The sequence below is a fragment of the Natrix helvetica genome, assembly GCF_964273705.1.
Source record: "Natrix helvetica genome assembly, chromosome: Z".
Lineage (NCBI taxonomy): Eukaryota > Metazoa > Chordata > Lepidosauria > Squamata > Natricidae > Natrix > Natrix helvetica.
Genome location: NC_138554.1, coordinates 58,890,015 through 58,913,060, shown reverse-complemented (window position 1 = coordinate 58,913,060; position 23,046 = coordinate 58,890,015). Strand labels below are relative to the sequence as shown.

Below are 23,046 nucleotides of genomic sequence, written 5' to 3'. Positions count from 1 at the left end.
ACTGAACGCAGAAGGACATTTCTTCCAACAGGACACAGCAACAGTCATAAATATGGACCAGTTGCCAAGCATCTGAATTTTGACCACCTGATTATGGGGATGCTGCAAAGGTCATTACTGTGAAAAATGGTCATAGATCACTGTGGAAAGCCCCCCCCCCCCCAAGAATGAAATATTTTGGGGGATATTAAAAAGGCAGGATAGAATAATTCCCCTAAAGGAGAAATTGGAAAAAAACCTTACAGGGCAGAAACCTGCCCCAGTTTCCCTGCCCCCCAAGCAGAAACTGAGGAGGCCAGGTTTTAGAAATGCAGATTTGGTAATCCATTCAGAAAGACTGGGTCAAGGCAGAAACTCAGATAAGCCACAAACAAAAGGTTGACAAAATTAGCTGGGAAAAACCCCTAGGATTTGCATTTCCCCATTTTGTCTACACAGCCAGGCAAGACTTCTACATGGACCCATAGGAATCCAGAAGGTATAAAATCCACTCACCCTAAGCTCCATTTTGTCAGTTGAGCCAGAATTGTATGTGGTCGGTTGTTCTGCTTCATTAATAAAGGGAACCTTTCCAATCAGCCTCCAGCCTCTATTTTATTTCTAGCACTTTTCTCCCAGCTTGGAACTAGATCTGGAATTTTCTTCCAACATCTCTTTTTTCAGTGCCATTGTAAATTTGAATGGTCAATAAATGAACTATTGTTAGTTGAGGACTACCTGTGTTTGAATAATCCTTTCATGTGTCCATTTTGCTATCATGCTCCCATTCCTGTGAGAATTTATTTCCTTCACACTTTCCCTAATCTTGGTTGTTGAATTCTGGCTAGGTTGATAGGTAGTTAAAAGTAGTTTCTGAATGGACTGAAGTATCACAAGGATTGAACTGGCTTAAGATGGATCAAAGGTTTTCCTGCTACCTGCTTACAAACCGTATAAAAATGAGATGCATACAATCTTCCTTTAAGCCTCCACTCCTTCCAAATATCATATTACTATTCACATCATCGATAGTTGAGCCTGGGATGATGCGTTGCAATCTGACATATCAGGATCATTCATTATAATGAATATTATCAATTTTCCCCGTAAAGGAACAAAAACTGCAGATTCGACAGAGGAAGCTTTATTCACATCTAAACTTTTTAAAACCCATCACTTCCGCTTTGGGAGGAGCGACGTTTGAGAGAGGTATAAAATGCAACGTCATCATTCGACGCCGGTCTAAGCACAGCAGCCGAAGGAAGAGAAGAGCTGCGTTGCGGCTGCAGCGGAGACTGAACTGTCGCCATGGGGGGAGGCGACCTGGTGAGGAAAAAAGAGGGGATTGAGAGAAGCCGAGGTTCTCTTGAGGGCGGTGGATGGAGGGGTTGGGAAGGGAATCGAGAATTGGGGACCAATCCGAATTGGTTTGAATAAGAGTTAATCGAAACTAAAAGCCGATTTCTAATCGCCGTCCGGGGTTCACTTAATATTTATACATCTGGATGAAAATATAGGGATATTTCGTATAATGTAATTATATACTATATTATATAATACATGAATTTATAATTATATCATTGAAATGTAAGGACGTATTTAAGGGTGGAGAGCTGGGGTGGGAGAAAGGTTCAGTTGGAATTCAGAGTTATGGAAAGCAGTTCAGAAGAAATGGGGTAGGGACAGCAGCATACCTTCTTCAATTTAATCACTTGCTAGAGGTAAAGAGCATATTTATGGCAACCTAAGTGGCTTATCACAAAGTCATAATCGAAGTGTGATATCTTAGCTACTGTTTCACATATCACCAATTCATAATCTTTTACTTTTGCTTTAGCAATTTATGATACGTTACCCAGTGTTAACAAGCCATGATTTATGGTTTAATGTATGTGGTGAGCCCAGTTAGTATTCAAATGGTATATTCAACCATTTCTACGGTAAGAAAAGCATAACTTTCTATGATGTGTGAATCTAGTTGGTGAGTATAGGACCTTCAACATGCTTTTAATGTACAAATGAACAGATGATGGAAACCTCATTTGGAGTGGAGGAAACAAATTAAATAGCTCCACAGTCCAAAACTTGTAATGTGCTATTCTAAATCAATGATATGAGGTTGACTGTTGAAGCAAGGTGTATGTGCTGTGGAGTTAACTGCCATTCTGTTATAGAACAATTACTGTAAAGTATAAATTGAGGGAAGTATTTGAATAGCAATATGAATGTGGACAAAACACTTCTATGTACTTAGTTTTAGTTTACTGAGGTTTGCATTCCCATATTTTTCTGGCTGATATTTGATATTATTTGGTACAGCTTTTGTAGAGGAAATTTTCAGATTAAATCAAGGTAAATTTAAATGCCTAATTTTGTCTATAGAATCTTAAAAAAAGCTGGCATCCACAAACCCTCCGTAATGTGGAAAAAGTTTGGAAAGCGGAACAAAAACATGAAGCTGAACGGAAAAAAATTGAAGAGCTACAACGGGAATTGCATGAAGAGCGAGCACGAGAAGAAATGCAGCGTTATGCAGAAGATGTAGGGGCTGTCAAGTATGTTAAGTTGGATTTACTGGTTTGTAAACATAGAATTATAGCACAGTAAAGAACTATTTGGGCTATCAATTCTCTACACTAATATTAAAATATCCCTGGCAGAGACTGTTTAGTCTCTATTTAAAGAATTGGAGCGAAGGGAAAACATCACATCTTTGGATAATTGATTCCATTATTGAAATATTTATTACAATATTAATTTACTTTGAATGTTCAGTCAGAATTTGTCTTTGCCAACAGCTTTGTTGAAATAAATAAAAAATTACTATGTCTTCTGCATTCCCATAATGTTTAACAAAGCTATTCAATTCCAAAATGATACATTCAAACAAGATATGTGTTCTTGATATTTCCATAATAACTTCTGCTAATTGTTTTCAAGCATAAACAAGTTATTGTTACGTGCTCTAGAATCGCCCTTTAACTTGTTAAAGATTTTAGAACTATTTACTGTCTTCTAGTTATTTAGTACTTCCCCAGTTCTCTAGGATTTCTTAGTGAAAATATAATTGAAGACTTAGCCAAACCATCCTAAAATTCAGTTCATTTAGATCTGAAGAGTTAACTGATTAACATTTAACAGAATTTGTTCCTAATGGAACATTTATCTTCATTACAGATGACTGAGTGCAAAATAGCTTTGCATTTTCATTGTTGCCTCTTAATATTTTTCATTGTCATTGTACTTGTGAGCTATCTCTACCCTTATTTTAAGACTTGGCTCTGTTATATTTACTATGTATTTTCCTCTTTGGATCTTTATTAAGTTCTTTTTGCAACTATATTGGTTTCATAACTTGCTATAGATAAAAAGATAAAGATATAAAGCATACCTTAGCTAACATTTTAGTACCAAAAGAAATACAAGGCAAGTAGTATTGCCACCATCTTCAACTGTCTTTAAGTGATCTATATGTATACATATATATCATCTGTGCATAATATCCTGGTTTGCAAGTGACTTTGGCATAATATCTTCTAGACTGAAACTCTAGAATGTAAAGTAATTAAAGGTGATACTGTTCTGTATATTTGAAATGCATTTCCTTGTCACTGCCATCATCTTATCCAAATTATATTTTAAGACAAATTTGAAGGGATAAAGACTGAAATTTTAATTTATTTCAGTTTGGAGATGAAAACACTGACCTTATCATCCAATTATAGTACTTAAAATGTGATAGCATTTGACTTCTTAGCAGCCAAATTGATGAACCTCTCTAATAAAAGATTTAAAAAGTGGATAGTTACAGAAACAAGATTCTCATTTGGAAATCTAATGCTTGTTGATAAAGATTTTTTAAATTCAATTAAAATGTATTTTAATTAATATTAAATTTCCTTTAATAAAACTATGGAGATCATTGGAAAAATAAAATGTACCCCTTCAGTTCGCATCACTTCAGGAGAACTGGTTGTTAACTTTCTGAGCAGTTTGGTAAACTGGTTGTTGGAAGAAATTAGGACATAGAATCGGCTGTTAAATTATTTGAATCCCATCGCTGTCCTTTCCTCTAACAATTGTATTTCATTTCTGTCATCCCTGGGGAAATTATGATTTTGATAAGTATCATCAATATGTGTTCATTAGCCTTTTGTTTTCTCACATTCAGGAATTAAAATTGTATTTCTTGCATTTAGCATTCCCCCAACTCATCCCAAGTTTTAGACTTATCTACATGTGTAATGTGTTTTGATCCTCTTTGTAACCTTAGCCCCCAAGAAATATTAAATATTCTGCTGTAAGATGGCTTTACCTATTACAGTAATTCTTTGGTTTTTTTTTAAATTTGCACCTTCTCTTCTAACTCTAAGTTTTTTAAAAAATATTTGTTAATATCTTCCAAATAAATTAGAAAAAAAGATGAAAAGTTGGAATGGATGTATCAAGGACCAGGTGGCATGGTGAACAGAGATGAATACCTTATGGGGCGTCCAGTTGACAAGTATGTCTTCGAGACAACAGAGGACAAGGAGGCAGGCTGTTCTTCTGAGACTGGCCTTCTGCCAGGCTCTATCTTTGCCTCCACGGGTGCCAATTCTGCCTTGGATATGGCTAGCAAGATTCGGGAGGACCCTCTCTTTATGATAAGGTAATTAGGATTCTTTTCAGTGTGAAAAGGGGGCAGAAAGTATATAAATAAAATAAATAATAAATGAATGAGTAAGTGAGGTGATGGCCTGGTTGATTTATAAAATGAAAGTATTGAAATATCCCTGATATTTTTTAAAAAAACTCAATTATTCCCATTAATGTCTACATTGCTTCTCTTTAACATTTTGTGATATGTTTGATCAGAGATGCTAATCCTGTAGATTTGAGTATTCAGATGCTGTAACTATATCTATTTATTAGGAAATCTGTGTGGTCACTCATCTTATACAAGATAATCTGAATCCAATTATGATCAGTAAAAGCAAAATAAATAAAGCCAAACAAGTTTTGATAAAGATAGAATTCAATACCAATACTTGTAGAAGATAGAATCCAATACCTGTGGAAGATCATAGGTGTCAACCTGTAATCACAAATATATAATATTGAAGTAGAATATGTGAATTTCATATGAACATTACTTAATTAATTAATATTTTGTCTGTATAGGAAGAGGGAGGAAGAGAAGAAACGTGACGTTCTGAATAATCCTGTAAAAATGAAGAAGATCAAAGAACTGGTATGCTAATGCTGAGTGCTCTGAATGTAAACATCCAAATGGTTCTGAATTCCATGATGACAATCTTACGTATATTGAGCAAAATTTAGTGGGGCTTTTTTTCCAGTTTGATGTACTTGTTAAGGTGGTTACATAGAAATCAGAAGACTTAAGTTCTAGTTCTGCCTTAGGCATGGAAAACTGGCTGCCTGACTTTGGGCCAGTTATTCTCTTTCAATGCAACTCACCTCACAAGGTTTTTGTTATAGAAAAATAGGAGAAGGCAGGAGTATTAAGTATGTTTGCCATCTGAGTGGTATATAAAAAAGGTGGATCAAGTATTTAAAAATAAGATAACTATAACATCAAATTATTATGGACAGAATTGGGAGTTTAGAGTATATGTAGACAGTATGAAGTTTAATTTAGTCTCTGCTGAAAGACTATTTTAGAGAGAAAGAATAATATGCAGTATTAATGATTCAACAAAATATTAAACAGTTGCCCAATCAAATCCAAAGTCTTTTAATAGTTGCTGTATTTACAACAAAAAAATGTTAGAAATTAGTACAAACCGGAATGTAGTTTTCCCAAATAGTCTTGTACAAGATTGTAGCTGGAGTAAGATTTCTAAGTAACACTTCTGAAGATATGAAATTATTCCAAATATAATTAATGTAGAATAATTGCTATAAATCTTCACTCTTCTTATGGCAACCAAAATTTTCATCAACATCTTCATGAAAAGTATTAGAAAAACATTGAAAGATAAAGTTTTCTGAAATAATATAAGAATATTGAGCAATGGTTCATGTGACTGGTCCTTCTATGGCAGCCATTTTATGAGCATGCCCATAAATATGCTCTCAAATTGTAGTAAGTGCCTGTTAGCCAAAAAGGAATTGGTATCATGTTTTAAACTCTGGTAATTATTATGAAACTTTTACTTCCTTTTTCAAATGTTCCAGTTGCAAAACAGTTTGGAGAAGAAGAAAAAGAAAAAGAAAGAGAAGAAGAAGAAACACAAGAAACATAGACACCATAATTCCGGTAGTGGTGAAGATGAAGAGATTAAAACAAAGTATGCTTTGTACATGTTATACATTTATTCATTCATCCTACTTTAAAAGTTGGGTTTGACTACTGTTCATAATTGCAGAGAAAGGAGTGGAACTCAGTCCCTCACAAATACACGCTATTGTATAAAGAGGCTTTTGATATTTTAAAGGTGGTATATGTAGTCTCTGGTTAACAGCCACTCGTTCAGCAACTGTTTAAAATCATGAAGATACTGAGCAATAGTACTTATAACCTGTTCTCAAAGTTCCAGCCATCATAACCCCCACCCAGTCGTGATCACAATCCATGTGCTTGGCAACCAGCTTGCACTTAAAATACCAGTAGTTGCAGTATCCCATGGTCGCACGATTACCCCTTGTGTGATCTTCTTTGCTAGTTTCCCATAAAGTAAATCAGTAGGGAAGCCAGTAGGAAAAGTTTCAAGTCACTCCCATAAGTCATTCCAAACACTTGTTTTCCTGAGGAACCCAACTGTAGAATGCAAAAATACCCTATAGCGTGCACCCATTTTGCAGTCTATCCCTGATCTTACTCAATAGCACATGCCCACCCAGCTATGCTCATGCTGCAGCAGCCATTTGTGCTCCTTACATTCTGCAGCACCTATCGGCTTTGATTACACTGTAGCAGCCACTCACCTGTCCACTTAGCTGCTTAGAACTTGCAACTTCCTACAGGCTTTCCCATTGACTTTACTTCTTGGAAACTGGCAGGGAGTTGCAAGGAAGTCTTCCTTTAAAAACCCATGATCCTCACTTAACAATGGGAATGGGAACTCAGGATTGTTATTACTAAGTGATGGGTCACATGAGATTGTGCTTCATAATTGCATCACTTAGTTACAGAAATTACAGTCCCTGATATCATTAAGCAAGGACTACCTATACCGTGAATTGACAGTGTATCTTGATAGACCATTGTATTATTCTACATATCCCAGAGGAGCCACAAATGATATATTTATCTTCATATTTGAGCTAGTGTCCGTATATGCTGGGTTTCTATTCATATGGGCTTGAATTTGCATGTACACTACCTACACATTTAAAATAACTAGGGACTTAGACTTGTCACATAGATGAAGTATTATAATTTAATTTTCTTTTGCTTTAGGTCATGGGAGAAAGTAGAACATCTCCATCCCAAAAGAGCAGGATATGGATTGCAAGTATGTACTGTATTCTGTAATATTTACTATACAATATAAAATAGAGATGCTATTTATTGGGGCCAGTTTGACTCAAGTCATGAAGTATGCAAACTTACCTATTGTCACTGAATTCCTTGCTAGTGTAGATTAACTGCCAGTATCTTCACAGTCACAGTATGGGACATCTGTGTGCAGTCAGTTGAATATAGCAATATTTATTCTCTAATAAAGAAATATTTTCCATGCTTAAAACTCTTTTAAGAGAATGGCATTTTTTTCATAATGTGTAAGGTTCGTGATAGTGGCCATGAAAGGATGTTCCAACAGAGCTTACGATCAGAGCATCAAAGCCATTCTCCTGAAAGGCATGTCAACAGGAACACAAATCACGAATCAAGCAGGCATAAGAGATCAAGATCACCTAGAGACAGTAAACAGTAAGCAAAAATTGGGCAACCAATTCTCCTTTTCTAAGATAGATGTTATCTTAATTGCTGTGGAATTATTCAAATCTTAAATTAGTGTTTTGCATACAGTAAAATGTAAGGACTGAGAATACTTGAAAGATCATTATTCTGGCATCTATTCATTGTAATTTTTAATGTAAATATTTTCAGAATTATGGAATAATTATATTCATTGTTTAAAATTAATAACAATATTAGTATTTGAATTCACCACCACCACCAAATCTTGATTTGGAATGTTGCTCCTCAAAAGGCAAGTGCAGTCACTAGGTTGAAAGTGTAAGTGCAGTCACTGATATTTTAAGATTAAAAAATTAGTAGAACAGCTTAAAGTAAATAATTTTTAATAATGAATTATTATTTTCATGGAGGAAATAAAATTTTTGAATTGCAGGGACAATGGTATGGAACAAAAGGCAAAAACAGAATACAAAAATTTTCACAAGGAGCACCAATATAGAAGACCCCAGACTTCGAGGTATGTGAATGGATATGGTATTGGTGTATTTTCAGTGGATTGTGACATAAATTTATAATGTATTGCAGGAAAAGAATATTTTGAAAAACATGCATGCTATAATGCTTGGCAATTAAATGAAATGGTTTATAAAAATAATTAGATTCAGCAATTTCCTCTTATTTAAAAATCATATTATTATTGCCATTATTTAAAGAAACCAAATGTCCAACTTTATAAGACCAATCTCTTCCAATTTGATGGGTGAATGATCTACATTACTTAGGATACTACTGAACCTCAATCTCTGTATATCTAAGGATATTCTCAGTCATCCAAATCATGATTGTTGGAAAGGCGCTTTTTCCCCCCTAAGAAAAAACAAAGTCCCGTTGTCCTTTTTGGGGGGGGAGTGGGGAGCACTTTTGAAACTCAATTTTTACACCTTTTTCCTGCTGATTTCCAAACACTTTGGAAACCTTTAAATACTTTTGATGCGCTGGATGCAGTCAACTATTACATCAGATTTAAGGTATAAATTTGTTTAAGATTCATGTGTTGCAGAAGTGTAAAGAACGTAGGATCCTTTTTAGCTTGAATTTAGCCAAAAACCTAATTACTATTTTAGCACTTGGTGTGTTTTGACTAAAGAATAATAATTTAATAATAATAATAATTTGAATTTATTAGCCGCTCCCTTTCCAGACAGGACTCGGGGCGGCGTACAATGGAGCATATAGAACATAAAACATGAGTACAAACACATAAACATACATATATACAAAGACACACATGCACGGAGGAGGTAACAAATTACAACATTTAGACAGTTAAAAATCACCATTAAAATACCCCAATTGTAAGAAACCCAATGTACAATTAAAATTTAAAATTTAAAAAGACAGTCAGGAGGAGTAAGAAAAATTACGGTTGCGCCAGGCCAGATAATTGAAAGAGGTGGGTCTTCAGCTGTACACGGAAGGAGCGGAGATCGGAAGTAATCCTGATGTCACGGGGGAGGTCATTCCACAGGGCTGGGCCCATCACAGAGAAGGCTCTGCTCCTGGGTGTCGCCCCCCGACACTGTTTGGCGGACGGCACCCGGAGAAGTCCCTCTCTGTGTGAGCGAATTGGTCGTAGGGATGTGTGGGGCAGGATGCGATCCTGCATGTAACTAGGTCCTGTGCCATGAAGCGCTTTAAAGATCATAATCAAAACCTTGAAACGCACTCGGTAGACCACAGGAAGCCAGTGCAGCTCGCGCAGGAGAGGTGTTACAGGGGAGTATCTAGTCCTCCCCATAATCACCCGCGCGGCCGCGTTCTGGACCAACTGTAGTCTCCGAGTGCATCTCAAGGGAAGCCCCATGTAGAGAGCATTGCAGTAGTCCAGGCGAGACGTCACTAGCGCATGGGTGACTGTGCGTAGGGCATCCCGGTCCAATAAGGGGCGCAATTGGCGCATCAGGCGAACCTGATGGAACGCCCCCCTTGCCACGGCTGTTACATGGTCATCCATGGACAGCCGGGCATCTAGGAGGACGCCCAAATTGCACACCTGTTCCATGGGGGCTAGTTGCACGCCCCCGATGGCCAGAGATGGAAGCAACTGGTTGAACCGGGGGGCCGGAAGCCACAGCCACTCCGTCTTGGAAGGGTTGAGTTTTAGTCGGTTGCCATCCATCCAGACCCGTACGGCCTCCAAACACCGGGACATCATTTCGACGGCCTCATTGGGGTGGTTCGGGGTGGAAATGTATAGCTGAGTATCATCTATTTGAACTCTATTTTCTCCACATACAATAGCCAAGAGAAAGATTACTCCATAGATTGATGATGATGATTATCATTTGAAAAGCCACTGTCCTGTCTAAAATCATATTAATCTATTTTAAACAGAAAATTATCTGCAGAAGAGCTGGAGAAAAGACGGAAAGAAATGATGGAGAATGCCAAATGGCGAGAAGAAGAAAGGAAAAACAATGTGAACAAACATAGAAAAGAAGAAGAAAGAGAGCAAGCTCTAGAAAAACTTCGCCAGTCCAATGGGAAGTTTATACAGTGAGTGACCCCCCTTCCTTCTAAAATTAGGGAAGAAGCCGTAGCTCAATTGGAACAGCATATATTGAACACAGAAGGTCCTATTCAGTCTTCCTTAAAACACTCGATCATTACACTTGATATAGAGCAGCAACATCCTATATTTCGGTTTAATAGTATTTTTGTGCTGCATGCTTATTTCACCTACCAAAGTATTCGATATAAGGAGAAAATATTTTCTTTAACTTTTAAAACAGACACATTTGGAAGTTTCATACTTTTGTTCAGTGTTTCTCAACCTCAACAACTTTAATGTGGACTTCAATTCCCAAAATTCCCTTGCAAGTATACTGGCTGGGAATCAGAGAATTGAAGTCCACATATCTTAAAGTTGCTAAGGCTGAGAAACGGTGACTTAGATTCTCTGACTACAAGTAGTCTTCAACTCAACTTACCACCCCAGTTGAACCCAAAATTTCCATTGCTAAGTGAGATGTTGTGAAATTAGTTTTGCTCCATTTTACAACCTTTCTTGCCATAGTTGTTAAGTGAATCACTGCAATTGTTCAGTTAGTAACACAGTTGTTAAGTAAACCTGGCTTCCTACTTGTCAAAAGCTCACCAAAGATCATATGACCCTAGGACACTGCAACCGTCAAATGTCAGTTGCAAGCATCTGAAGTTTAATCACATGACCATGGAGATGCCACAATAATTCACCAGAAAACCGTTCATAAGTCACTTTTTTCAGTGCTGTTGTAACTTCAAACAGTGATTAAATGAACTGTTGTAAGTTGAGCACTACCTGTACATGCATATAGATGGTGCTTCTGCCGGAACAGCCAGTAAAGTGGCAAATGCAGACTGCTGGATGCAGCCTTCAAAGCAGTTCTGTGAACTTTCCAAAAGGTGGGGTTTCTTTAACAATTTGGGAAGGAATGTTTCACTTTCAATAAAATCCCTTTTTTTATCATGCATTAGTTAACTACAGAAAAATGTGAAAACAAGATAGATTTTTCTTTCATGAGAGTTCATGTTTTGCATTGCCCCACCCTAGAAGGGCATTTAAACAGGTTTTTTTTAAAGTATTCTGTTAATTTCCCCTTTTTTATTTCCTGTTTTTTTTGTGAGAAATGTTATTTGCGACAAAATGGACACTTTTCTAATTCTTAATGCCCTTCTTTATTTCTTTGACCTGCAGTAATATAAAATTGGAAAGTGCCTCCACTTCCTCTCTTGAAGACAGGGTGAAGAGAAACATTCACTCTATCCAAAGGACACCAGCAGCCCTGGAAAAAAACTTCATGCATCGATGAAATTGTTTTGTATCCTATCATTGGCCCACTAAGGACTTAAGTTGTTGTTTTTGTTTTGTTTTGTTTTTCTGTTGGTTTTTTCCTGAGGACCAACTGACCATTCAGGAAACCTCCTTGGGCCTGGTTATTTTTTCTTTGGTCTGGATAGCACAAGAGAGTTCACTGTGATATTCCGTTACAATGTTTTCCAATTAAGGTATTTTAACTATGTACAGTTTGAGATACTACTTGTAGGCCAATTTGTTCTGCCTTTTTCTTTTATATTTTATAATATAGTGCTATAAAAAGATTATAAGAGTTTTGCTTCTCTTCCCACTGAAAGGAAAGATGGAATCAAAAAAAGTAATTCTATTATTTTTAGTGATATTACAAAGAGAATAATTATTACAGAAGTTTTCATTGTCAAGTAATAATTCCTCTGCCTTTCATGTTCTTAAAATATAATATATTTGGGCTCAGGCTAACTGGGTTTACACTTCAGTTTTTCAGAATTTCTTTCCAGAATGGTTCATATCACTTTATTTGATGAAAGATATATTGTTAGCTGTAGAAGAAAATCCCTTTCCTAAAAGGAGAGAATTTTTTTTTTCATTTTTTTAAACTGGAGACATGAACATTTTGTTGTCTAAAATTGCTTCTATAACAAGCAATGTTTGTTAATAGGCAAAAGGGAACAGACAAAATTCTAGGACAGCAATCTTTCATATATTCTTTTGTGATATGTAAATGTTCACCTTTGTATGTCTACGTGGCATTTAATATATGTATATATCTTTATGAATCTTTTTAGTATTTTTGTGGTATTTTTAAATATTAGTAGTTAAATATACATAGTTTTTTACATTCTGCATTTTACATTTACTGTACCTTGCAAGCTGCTCTGGGTAGCTTGCAAGGTACAGTAAAAATGTCAATATATATTTAAAAATTTAAAAACTAGTAGATAAAAAAGGGCATTAAAAGTCCTAGGAAAATATTATAAACCTGGGGTCTCCAACCCCTGGGCCACAGCCTACTGCCAAACCCTTGAGCCGCTCAGAACTGGGCCATGTAAATGGCAGGTGAGTGCACACATGCGCATCCCCAATTGCATGAGTAGCAGGAGAGTGTGTGTGCATGTGCCTGCCGCTCACACAAATGGAGATGCACACCTGAAACATCCCGTCTTCGCCGCCTCTACCCCCACCAATTGGTCCACAAAGCCAGGAAACTCTGTTTTAAACTATAGTAAGGAAATGGCCTGTTTAAATTTAGATATAAATTTATTGATAATATAAACATGCTCTGAAAAAAGTTGGGTGGGTTGTTAAATCAACAACAAATTATTAATAATAACCTTCTTTGGAAGGATTTGTAAAAGGTGCCTCTTTAATGACTAACAGTGCGATGCTGAATGGAGTAGAAGGGCCTAAAAGAAGCATAGGCCTAAACTCTATTAAGTTTTAATACACAGTTGCAAGCATCTTAATCTGGGCAACCAGCAAAGTTGCTTTAGCGTGAGACTAATGTTAACTGAAGAAGATCCCATTCATCACTCATAAAAACAATTCTAAATCAGTTGTGGTTTGTAAACGTAAGTTTAAAGGCTGCAACACAAGAAGTACTTTGCAGTAGTCTTTGTTTCAGACTACCAGTACATAATTCACCAAAGCAAACTCATTCATATAGAGATGAACCTCCTGCATCAGCCAAAGCTGATGAACAGTTTGTGCCATTTATGACTGCATTGGATTCAGGACAATCATATATAACAAACATATTTAAGAAGGGGGGGGGGGACAGATATAGTCCCCAAATCTTGCAACATACCTTCCAACTTTGATTCATTGTTTTACACCCAGTCCCTTATAACCTGAGAATGTATGGAGGCTGTGCAGGAAAGGAGAAATGTAAGCATTACTGGCCTATGCTGCTAGCATACATGTAGTCATTGTTTAACTACCACAATTGGGGTAGCAATTCACATGATTGCGGTAGACGTAGCATATCATTTCTTCTGCAGTTGTTTTGCAAGACATATACAATCATGTGAAAAAGTATGCCCTCTTTGACTTCCGTGCTTTTATGTATCGGCATTGTAAAATCCTATGTTTTAAAAGTAACAGTTCTTAAAACTTCCAGCTTTAGTAGAGATAGTCATGTTTGCTGAAAATCAATTGATCAGCAGCACTTGATTAGCAGCACCTGGTTATTACTTAACCACGTCGTATCTATGGAAATAGTAAGGGTGCGCTTCATTTTTATACATGGCCTCTCCCTTTTGCTTTTCTTTTTGTAAAATAAATGATGACATAATATAATACTGTGATGGCGAACCTATGGCATGTGTGGCACGCAGAACCCTCTTTGAGCATGCAGGCTGTTGCCAGCTGTTCTTCGTGGGTGCCATTTGGTCGAGTGCCAGAAAATGGTCTGGAAAATGCCCAAAAGCCGGGTCATTTTCCAGGTCATTTTTCACCCGGAAAAAACAGCCACTAAACAAAAACGGCCTGAAAATAGCCCCCCAAATAGCCAGGCATGTGCCTACCGGCCAGCTGGTCTTCAGGTTTCCGGTGCATGCACGCGTGTTCTGGTTTGCGCACTCAGTGCCAAAAAGGTTCGCCATCACTGGTATAATATGTCATGTGTTGTTGTTCATCTTATATTGCAGGGGTCCCCAACCTCTGGGCTTTGGCTGTAGCCTGTTAAAAACAGGGCCACAGGAGAGATGAGCACGTGAAGCTCTTCTCGCATGAATGGAGGGCGCTTGAGTGGAGGGTACTTGTGCTCCGGCACAAAGTTCCATTCACACGAGCAGCAGGGACTTGCGCTCAGGTGCAAAGCTCCCCTTATGCAGAGCTTCCGCATGAGCGCAAGTGCCCTCCATTCGGGCAAGTGGATCTTCACACACAAGGACAAGTACTTTCCACTCACATGAGTGGTACTTCATGCACAAGCGCAAGCACCCTCTGCTCAAGTGCCCTCCAATCGTGAGTGGAGCATCAGGCATGAACACAAGCACCCTCTACTTGTGCACGAACGAAACTCCCATTTGCATGAGTGGAGGGTGTGCGTGCTCACCACTTACTCAAATGGAGTGCTTCTCACTAACACGAGCCCCCACTCTGGCACCAGGCCGGGCCATCAAGCTACAAAGGTTGGGGAATGCTGTTGTATTGTATTTAGGGTGCCGTCTTCTAAGAATTGCTAAGGAATAGATCTTTTTTGCTATGTCCTGATATAATAAAACCATAGGACTCAAGGAAGGTGTACTTTCTTTTTCATATCACATTCACATCACATCATATGTGCAATTCACAACTTTACTGCTGGCTTCTCCATTGATTCTGCTTGTAAGAAGCCAGCTGTGAAGTGCATAAATGGCAATCATGACTCTGGAATGCTGCATCAGTTGTAAATGTGAGAACTGGTCATACAATTATTTTTTCAGCATTATAGCTTTGTATGGTCATTAAACAAGACAGCCCTTAAATGAAGGTGATCTGTACTGCTGTCAATTTAACTCCAAATTACAAATGATTCTTTACAATGGATTCATACAGACATTAACATGGATGAGAAGATGGAACCTTGTGGACGCTCCATGATCATTCCAAAGTGTTCAAGCAAAAGTTACAATATTGCTTTCTATTTGTGTCCCCAAAAATAGGAGCAGAAACAACATAGTAATGTCTCCATGTCCCTAGTTTCCTCAAATGGTCTTAACATCTCAATGGCATCAAAATCTGCAAAGAAATCTAGCAGTAATAACAGAAATGCTTCCCTTGTCTCATTACAAATCATTCAACAGGTCAGTCAAGGCAAATCTGGAAAAAGATCAAGATGATCCATTTCATTAATAGCTCTTGGAGCTGTAATGTTTTCAACTTTTTCCTATTAGCTTTACTTCAAATAAAATATTGGGTATTGGTAGGTAGATGTTAAAATCATATGACTATAGTGAAGGTTTGTTAATCCATGGCCTCTTAGAGCAATTTTACCTGTAAAAGAGGAAAAATGGCGTGAATGATAACTGGAATGATTGGATTCTTAGTGACTTTCAAAGCTAAACGGTAGGGATCTAATGAAAAAAGTGTTACGATCAAACAGCACTTTCCTCAGGAGACAAGTCATGAAACTGATTCTACTGAATTGCATGGTGCGTATCTTAAATAACTGCTCCAAAATGATGACATGAAACACAACAAGAAACTTGAGTAATCTTGTTTGCACATAATAACATTCAAGAAATGTATGGGTGCCAGACTGATTGTTAGAGATTAGACACTTAGTTGTAGATTTGGATAGTTTTATGCAGATGCAATCAGGGAGAAAAAAATGTGTTTTTTTTCTTTCTAATTACCCTGGCACAGGCTTTATTTGTTAAATCTATTTGTCCGTCTTGCAGTGGAGCTACTCTGGGTGGCTTACAACAATAACATGGAAAAATCAATTTTAAAAATGTAAAAATGCAATAGTAAAGGAATGAACCCATAAACATAAACACTGAAATTAGAACAATATGAGAAAAATGAACAGAGGAGCAGCAGAAAGTGCAGGGGGGAAGTGGAGTCAGTTGGTTACCGCCTCCAGTGACAAATTCCTCTACTGGGTCTCCCAAGCCAAACAGCAAAGCCACATCTTCAAGCCCTTGTAGAAGGATGGGGATACGGGGTGGTGGTGTCAGGATGTTACAGAGGACAAGCACTACAGCAGAGAAGACTCTTCTGGATCCTTTCAGTTGGAATTCCTTGACTGACAGGATCTCAGCAGGCCTCCTCTACCAATACAAGTAGAGTGGGCTTGTCTAAAATCTTGAACTGCACCCAGAAGCAAATGAATAGTCTGTGCAGCTTGTCAAGCAGTGGTGTACCTGGGTCGTTGTACTTATGTCTTCACCATATCCTATTAGACATATGTCTATGGACCTGTCTCACAATAGCCTCATCACTTCATATTTCATCTTCAGTTGCTTCCTCTTCTCTTTCCTTACATTCTTCTCAGCATTAGAAGGCTCTTAAGGGCCTTGCTCCCCAAGTTTCTGCTGCGAGACTGTTTTGATACTAGACTCACGGGAGCAGAATGGGACAAGTCACCATGACCAATTCACTGTGGCCAACTCACCATGGCCAACTCACCATAAAACATCTTGCCATAGGACAACTCACTGCAGGACAATTTAACAATTCAATTATTTAAGATAAAAATAATTTTTGTCATTCATATTTCATTTTGTTCCTCTTGGCATCTTTTAATGATTCTACTCCACCATTTCTTTGATATTAGTGTAACTTTCCCTGAAGTGAGTTGTCCCATGGCAAGTTGGCCACAGCAAGTTGGCCGTAGTGAGTTGGCTGTGGCAGTTGGCCATAGTGACTTGTCATAGATGCCAGAATCAGTTGAGCTTATTGCTATTGTACCGATCTCCCTGCTGCATAGCGATTCCCTGCCTGAGCTGTTGAGTCCATCTCTGGACTGGCAATGGAATTCCCCAGACTTGGTTTTCAGTGACTTCAATCTGCCTTCCTTGAGTTCAGCTTCAGAAGCAGCTCAAGAGTTCATGACTCCATAATGGCTATGGGTCTATTCCAGATTGTCACAGGTCCAATTTGGAACAGTGATCACACATATCAGATCTAATATTTTATTGGTGCAATGTCAACATGATTTGGTGAGGAATCTAAAAATATCCCCCATCATGGTCAGATCACACACTAATATTCCTGAGACTCTCTTATACCACCCCCCTTCTCAGGAAAATCAGACCCATTTGAGAAGTCTATCCCTGGAGACTAAAGCCTTAACAGACTAGAATCAAAAAGGCCACTGAGGGTCTAGACAAGATCGCACCTATGCAACCTCTTGACCATTTGCTTTCATTGTGGTTCATTGAGGAACTAAGAGTTCTGAAACAAGAGAGGTTTGGAGCAGAAGTACCCAACCCCTCGGCTACAGACCAGCAGTGGTCCATGGCTCATTATAAATCAATACGGTTCTGTTGTTATTGCATCTGCAGAATCTTGCTCCTTGGCCCTGTTCTAAATCATCCAATTTCTCCTAAGCAAGGTGAGGGGGGAATCAGACAATCACCTCGATGGCCGAGGAGAATTTGTGGAACACAACACTCCAGATATCACAGTTGTTGAGGGCTGAAGTGTACAGTTTATTGATATCGCTGTACCAGGAGACACCAGAGTCAAAAAGAACTGGAAAAAATAATGAAATATCACAACCTGGCCATTGAAACTACGCGATTATGGATGAAACATGTAACAATGATACTCATCGTCAGGGCACTTGGTACCATGCCCAATAATTTTATAAAATACATCAAGAAATTGCAGCTTTCTGCAATAACATCAGCGGACCTGCAAAAAACTGCACTACTCAGAAAACCATACATCTTGAGAAGGTACTTGATTGATTCCTAGAACACTGACAGCAACCGTATCAACCTCAGCATCTGTCTATGGTATTTGTGATGTATTTTTGAATGTTCTGTTGACTTGAGTTTCATGTTTGCGGAATAAAAAATTATAGTAGTAGTAGTAGCAGCAGCAGCAGCAGCAGCAGCAAAAACGATCCTACCCAAAACTTTGGGGAGAGGAATGAAACATACTTCTTTCTAATTGTTTGTGGGACAGGTCTCCCCCCACTAATATGGATCAGAATTCAGAAGTCAGATTAGAACAAAACAGAGACATGTGTTTCCATCTAAAATAAAAGACCATAAATGTGTGTAGCCAATCAACATGTTCATTAGTTTAACTGTTTTTTTTTAAGCCGGCAAAAAACGGAAGAAAGCGACCAGCAATTAAACCACTAGCTGGATGTTCTGCAGAAAACCGAACAATTTTTTCATTTATTCTTATAGCAATCGCTACTCCTACCAGAGGTGGCGCTGTCTCTAAAATAGAACGTTTGTGTTACATAGTCATAATTTCTCATTCATAACTCTAGGTGCTCCGTTGTTGATTGGTTATTTGGTCCGTAAAACGGAGAAATACCAATCTATTTGCTGCAATACTCTCTTCGGAACAAACTATCTTTTCAAGAAAGGCAATTAAAGGAAAAGTTAGTGGATATGCTACCAGCGCGTTATTTTTTTAAAAAATAATCCAAACCCCATTGCTTTGCCACTACCTGATTTATTGACTCTTTTAAAATGAACTATTACTACCATACTTTTGCCCTTCAATTTCTCAAATAGAAATGGAACATTCCACTCCCCCTCCCTTTATTCGTCGCCATCTTGATGCCTCCTTTGCGCAGGAGTCGATGGCATAACTTGTTCTGCGGTGGAACGAACCACGGAAAGGGAAGCATGGGGGGGAAGGTGGGGTGGGGCGATATATTCATAGCGGGTGAAACTAATCGAACTATGTTATAAAGGGGGGTTAAGATTAGGCTCACTTGGGGAGGGAGGTAGACATTACTATTCGATAAGTGACAGGAGGTGGGGCTTGGACCTAACTATGATGTGGAAGGGGAGTTATGGTGTGGTGCCCGGTTCTCTGAACGGAACTCTTGCTTGTAACGAGAGGAAGGGTGTGTGCCTGTGGGTGGTACTGTTGTGATTGGTGCGCGTGCATGTGCATCTGTGTGTATCTCCGATCTATTCCGCTAAATTAGGCGGAGAGAAAAGAACAGAAAAACGACGGGCGGAGCGAAGGTTGTACCGTTGTGAACGCTTTTTTTAATTGGGGGGGGGAGAGATACGGCTGACTTAATTGCGCTGGGACTGGTCTAGGTGAAAAAGGGAGGGCTGGATGGTACCATTTTGGGGAACTTACAGGGAGAACTAAAGAAGTGCCGCCGATTCGATTGATATTCAACCGCGGTTGAGCGGAGAAGAATAGAAGCGGTGCCTTTAACGGCCCACTGTAATCTGAAGGTCGGAAAAAGGCAAGAAGAAGCACCGCTCCAAGTTTAAGAAGGTGGCATCAATGAGAGGCTGGTCCTAGTGGTACCTTGCAAGGAGGTGTCAAGTCTAACCAGCCTATGTACCCGTTGGTGCCATTTTGAGCTGATACAAGCCCTGTCTTCAAAGAGTGAGGAGGGAAGAGTGGCTTGAGAGCTGAAGAAGCAGAAGTCTGGGCCTTTTCTTGGAGAGCATTTTGACATGACTGCCCAGGTTGGAGGGTCCCAAGGAGAGGCATGAAAAAACCCTGCTTTTAGGAGGAGGCCAATATCTGTTCAAGCAGCCCCAAGGACCCTCTCTCTCTCTCTTCTCTCTCTCTCTTTCTCTCTCTCTCTCTGCCATGGCTTCAAACTGTACTGGAGGCACAGCAGCTGCAAGCGCTGGCTCAGCTATAGGTGCTGCCCTCAGTGCTTCCAAGACCAAGACAAAGAAGAAGCATTTTGTCTGCCAGAAAGTGAAACTCTTCCGAGCCTCTGAACCACTCCTGAGTGTCCTTATGTGGGGAGTCAACCACACGGTGAGCAAGAACTGCACAGTTCACCTCCCACCTCTTTGAGCTTAAGACCTCTCAACTAGAGAGGCACATCGAATATTTGTCTCGTCTTACAACTATTATGTAGCATCCCTTGTGTTGACTATTAGGTACAGGGTAAACATCTTTATTTTGGTATTTATATATTAGAATCCATATCTTGCATGAAAACAAATATTGGAAATATTGTAGCGAAAGGCATCATTTAAAAATGGACAGCAAGCAAAATTTTCTAAAATAATTACAAAGGGGAAGCAATTCTGTGCTGAATGAATTTCAAAGTTTTCCTCTATAGAAGATAGACGTTCTTTACTGTCATCTTTCTTCTCACACATGTGAGAGGGAATTTGGTGGAATGGTGGAGCATGTGAGTGGGTGTGTATTGTACGGTACCTATTAACGTCTTTAAAAAGCTGTGCTTTTCCTGAACTTGATTTAAGGAGAAACAATATTTTTGTTGAATCACCCTTCTTCTTCAAAATCAGGATTGCTTCACAATTTTAGTTTTTAGAACAAAGCAGGAAATTATCTTTATTCAGAAGTCAACTCTTGAGTTTAGGAACACTGCTCTGTATATAGGATTGTAGCTTCAAATCCTCAGCAGCAGATTCTGGTAACCTATGTTGTCATCTGGGTTCAGTAAATCCCTTTTTTGCATATTCTTTACCAAGGATGAGTTTTGATTTTCTGTATTTTAAATGATTGCTTGCCTGGATAGCTATCTTCATTAAGCAGTAATGTAAGTTCTCTGAGTTAAGAAGGGATAACAGATGGATTTTTTTAAATATCCAGAATAATATTATATAATTCTTAAATATCTATAAATATTATGATAAATCATTTTGTTGGAATTTGTCTGAATATATTTGTGCATTGTCTCAGTTGTACAAAGCAATAAAAGGCTCTTGCCATTTCAGAATCCAGGGACAGAACTGTACACATCTTAGAAATCCCAGTGAGCATTGTCAACTAGTAGCCCTAGAATATTTGAAAAGTTGCAGTTTAGAGGAAGGTTACTAAAAAGTATTCACCAGCAAACTTCACATTAGTTAGTAAGATGTTCCCAAATAAAATTGAGAATATTTCTTTCAATAGTAGCGGTCCTGACAAATGGAGTAGAGATATTTTTTTGTATCAATCTTACAAGCCCTGTTGTGTGTTGTATGTACATATCTAAATAGGAAATTATGGTGTTGATGGACTACAAATCCCAGTATTTTTATAATCAATCATGCTTCCTGAGTTTGCCGGGAATATTAATTTAGCAACGACCACACAGGTAGTCTGTGCTTAACAATGTGACCAGGATTTCTCTTGTTAAGGGATGCAGTCATGATGTGTAACATCACATGACTACATTGCTTAGCACTGGCATGCCTGGAAATTCCCATTGCTGTCATTAACTGAATTTCACGGGTCATTAGGTGAGGACCCACCCTGATCCAAGCCATTCCCAACTATGTCCTCTCCTCTCCATGCTTTGGAAAGATAAGGGGCTGCCTCCACTGTCTTTTCCTGAATGCCCCTTATTTCCCTATGTTCTCCCCAATCTCTCCCCTTTTGGCTACCTGCTAGCTCTCCCAACCACCCAATCCTTACCCCTACATCTTACATCACTGCAGTACCAGCCGGGGCCTTCTGTTGCAGGTCCTTTCGGGCCAGGACAACCAAGACTTCTTTTGCACCCCAGCCAGGATTTCTATTTGCAACCTGGGCCTCATTCATACCCCAGTTGGCCCAGCTGGGACCTTCTTTCATGAAAGGAGCCTGGCATGTGAAGAAGATTTGGCTAGGAAGGTTCTTTTATTCTGGGGCTTTTGTTCATATGCCAAACATCTTTTGCAACGGGCTTTGGGTGGGACATAAGAATAACCTCAGCTACACTGGTGCAAACAAGGCCCTGGTCAGTGCAGTAATGACTTACGGGGTAATGGTGAATATAGTATAGGTAGGGCCAGCTAGCAGCAGTGGGTAAGTGGGCACTTGTAAATTAAGATGGATCCAAGTGGGCCCAAATTTTGTTCACATGACCATAAGAATGTTGCAATAGACAGAACATTGAGGATTAGCAATAAGTCTCTTTGTTCGGCACCATTGTTGCTAGGGAATAGAAACTAAGCAAGATTTATCTGTAGGTGCTTAACAGACAGGGAATATGGTCTAGTGGTTAAGGCAACTGGCCAGAAACCAGAAGACTGTGAGTTCTAATCCTGTCTTAGACATGAAAGCTGACTTCTTTTTCAGTCCACAATGACAAGATGGGCTACAAACGAATCAGTCAATTGTTAATGAATCAACATTGACTTGATCTGGAAAAGTGAATCCTGCATTAGGGAAAACAAGAAAAAATGTGTAGATGGTTAAACTTGGTTCATTCAATTGCAATAGGTTTAATTATTTAGAAGTCACTGGTGAATATTTGTAAATGTTTGATGAATATTATTTATACAAACAAAGTGTCTTCCCCAAGTCACTTTATTTAGGTGTTTGTTTATATGATACATTGTGGGGAAAAACATCTATTGTTATTGCAGTAGCAATAAATACTATTGAATAAAAATGCCTGACAATTTGAGTTGAATAATATTTATCATCTATCATCTTGTTTTGTACTTGATGATTTATCTGATGGAAAATTGTTGGCCAAATACAAATATATATGTAGTACAGCACATGAAGTTAAGAAAAAACAAACTACCATGTTTCTTCAAAAAGGAGGCTGGGTCTTATTTTCCTTTGACCCCCGAAAAAATGGCTAGGCCTTCATTTTGGGGGGTTCTAATTATTTATTCACCTCACAATGGTGGCACCAACAGCCCCACCCAGCAGGAGCCCACTGCTGGCCCACCTCTGAGGCTGCTTGCTGCCATTCTCACACAGCGCCCCGGCCTCTGTTTCACCTTCAGACGCCTGC

At 38.6% G+C, this 23,046-nt stretch overlaps 2 protein-coding genes across 5 annotated transcripts in view; both read left to right on the top strand.

Annotated features, from left to right (window-relative positions):
• The first annotated feature begins 1,167 nt into the window (after positions 1-1,167).
• CWC25 (CWC25 spliceosome associated protein homolog) lies at positions 1,168-11,989 on the top strand. The gene is made up of 10 exons (XM_081933711.1): positions 1,168-1,305; positions 2,362-2,534; positions 4,394-4,630; positions 5,143-5,212; positions 6,160-6,272; positions 7,385-7,439; positions 7,713-7,858; positions 8,283-8,366; positions 10,244-10,405; positions 11,586-11,989. The coding sequence occupies exons 1-10, from the start codon at positions 1,288-1,290 to the stop codon at positions 11,698-11,700; spliced, it is 1,173 nt and encodes a 390-aa protein (XP_081789837.1). The 5' UTR covers positions 1,168-1,287; the 3' UTR covers positions 11,701-11,989.
• A 7,098-nt stretch (positions 11,990-19,087) lies between these two features.
• PIP4K2B (phosphatidylinositol-5-phosphate 4-kinase type 2 beta) overlaps positions 19,088-23,046 on the top strand; it is a 44,769-nt gene continuing 40,810 nt past the window's right edge. For 2 of the 4 annotated variants that reach the window (XR_014176738.1, XM_081969785.1), the window contains exon 1: positions 19,377-20,117. Coding sequence is in view for 2 of the 4 variants with exons in the window: in XM_081969785.1 (XP_081825911.1) it covers positions 19,941-20,117 (177 nt within the window). In the remaining 2 variants the exon portion in view is untranslated. Of the gene's footprint in view, positions 19,352-19,373; positions 20,118-23,046 lie in introns of those variants that run through there. The other 2 variants (XM_081969787.1, XM_081969786.1) reach the window with 2 other exon arrangements.

Excerpts from the sequence above, each read along its gene's own strand:
- CWC25 (XM_081933711.1), top strand. Across the intron at positions 7,859-8,282 it reads TCACCTAGAGACAGTAAACA|GGACAATGGTATGGAACAAA; the intron begins GTAAGCAAAAAT and ends TTTGAATTGCAG. Across the intron at positions 10,406-11,585 it reads TCCAATGGGAAGTTTATACA|TAATATAAAATTGGAAAGTG; the intron begins GTGAGTGACCCC and ends TTTGACCTGCAG.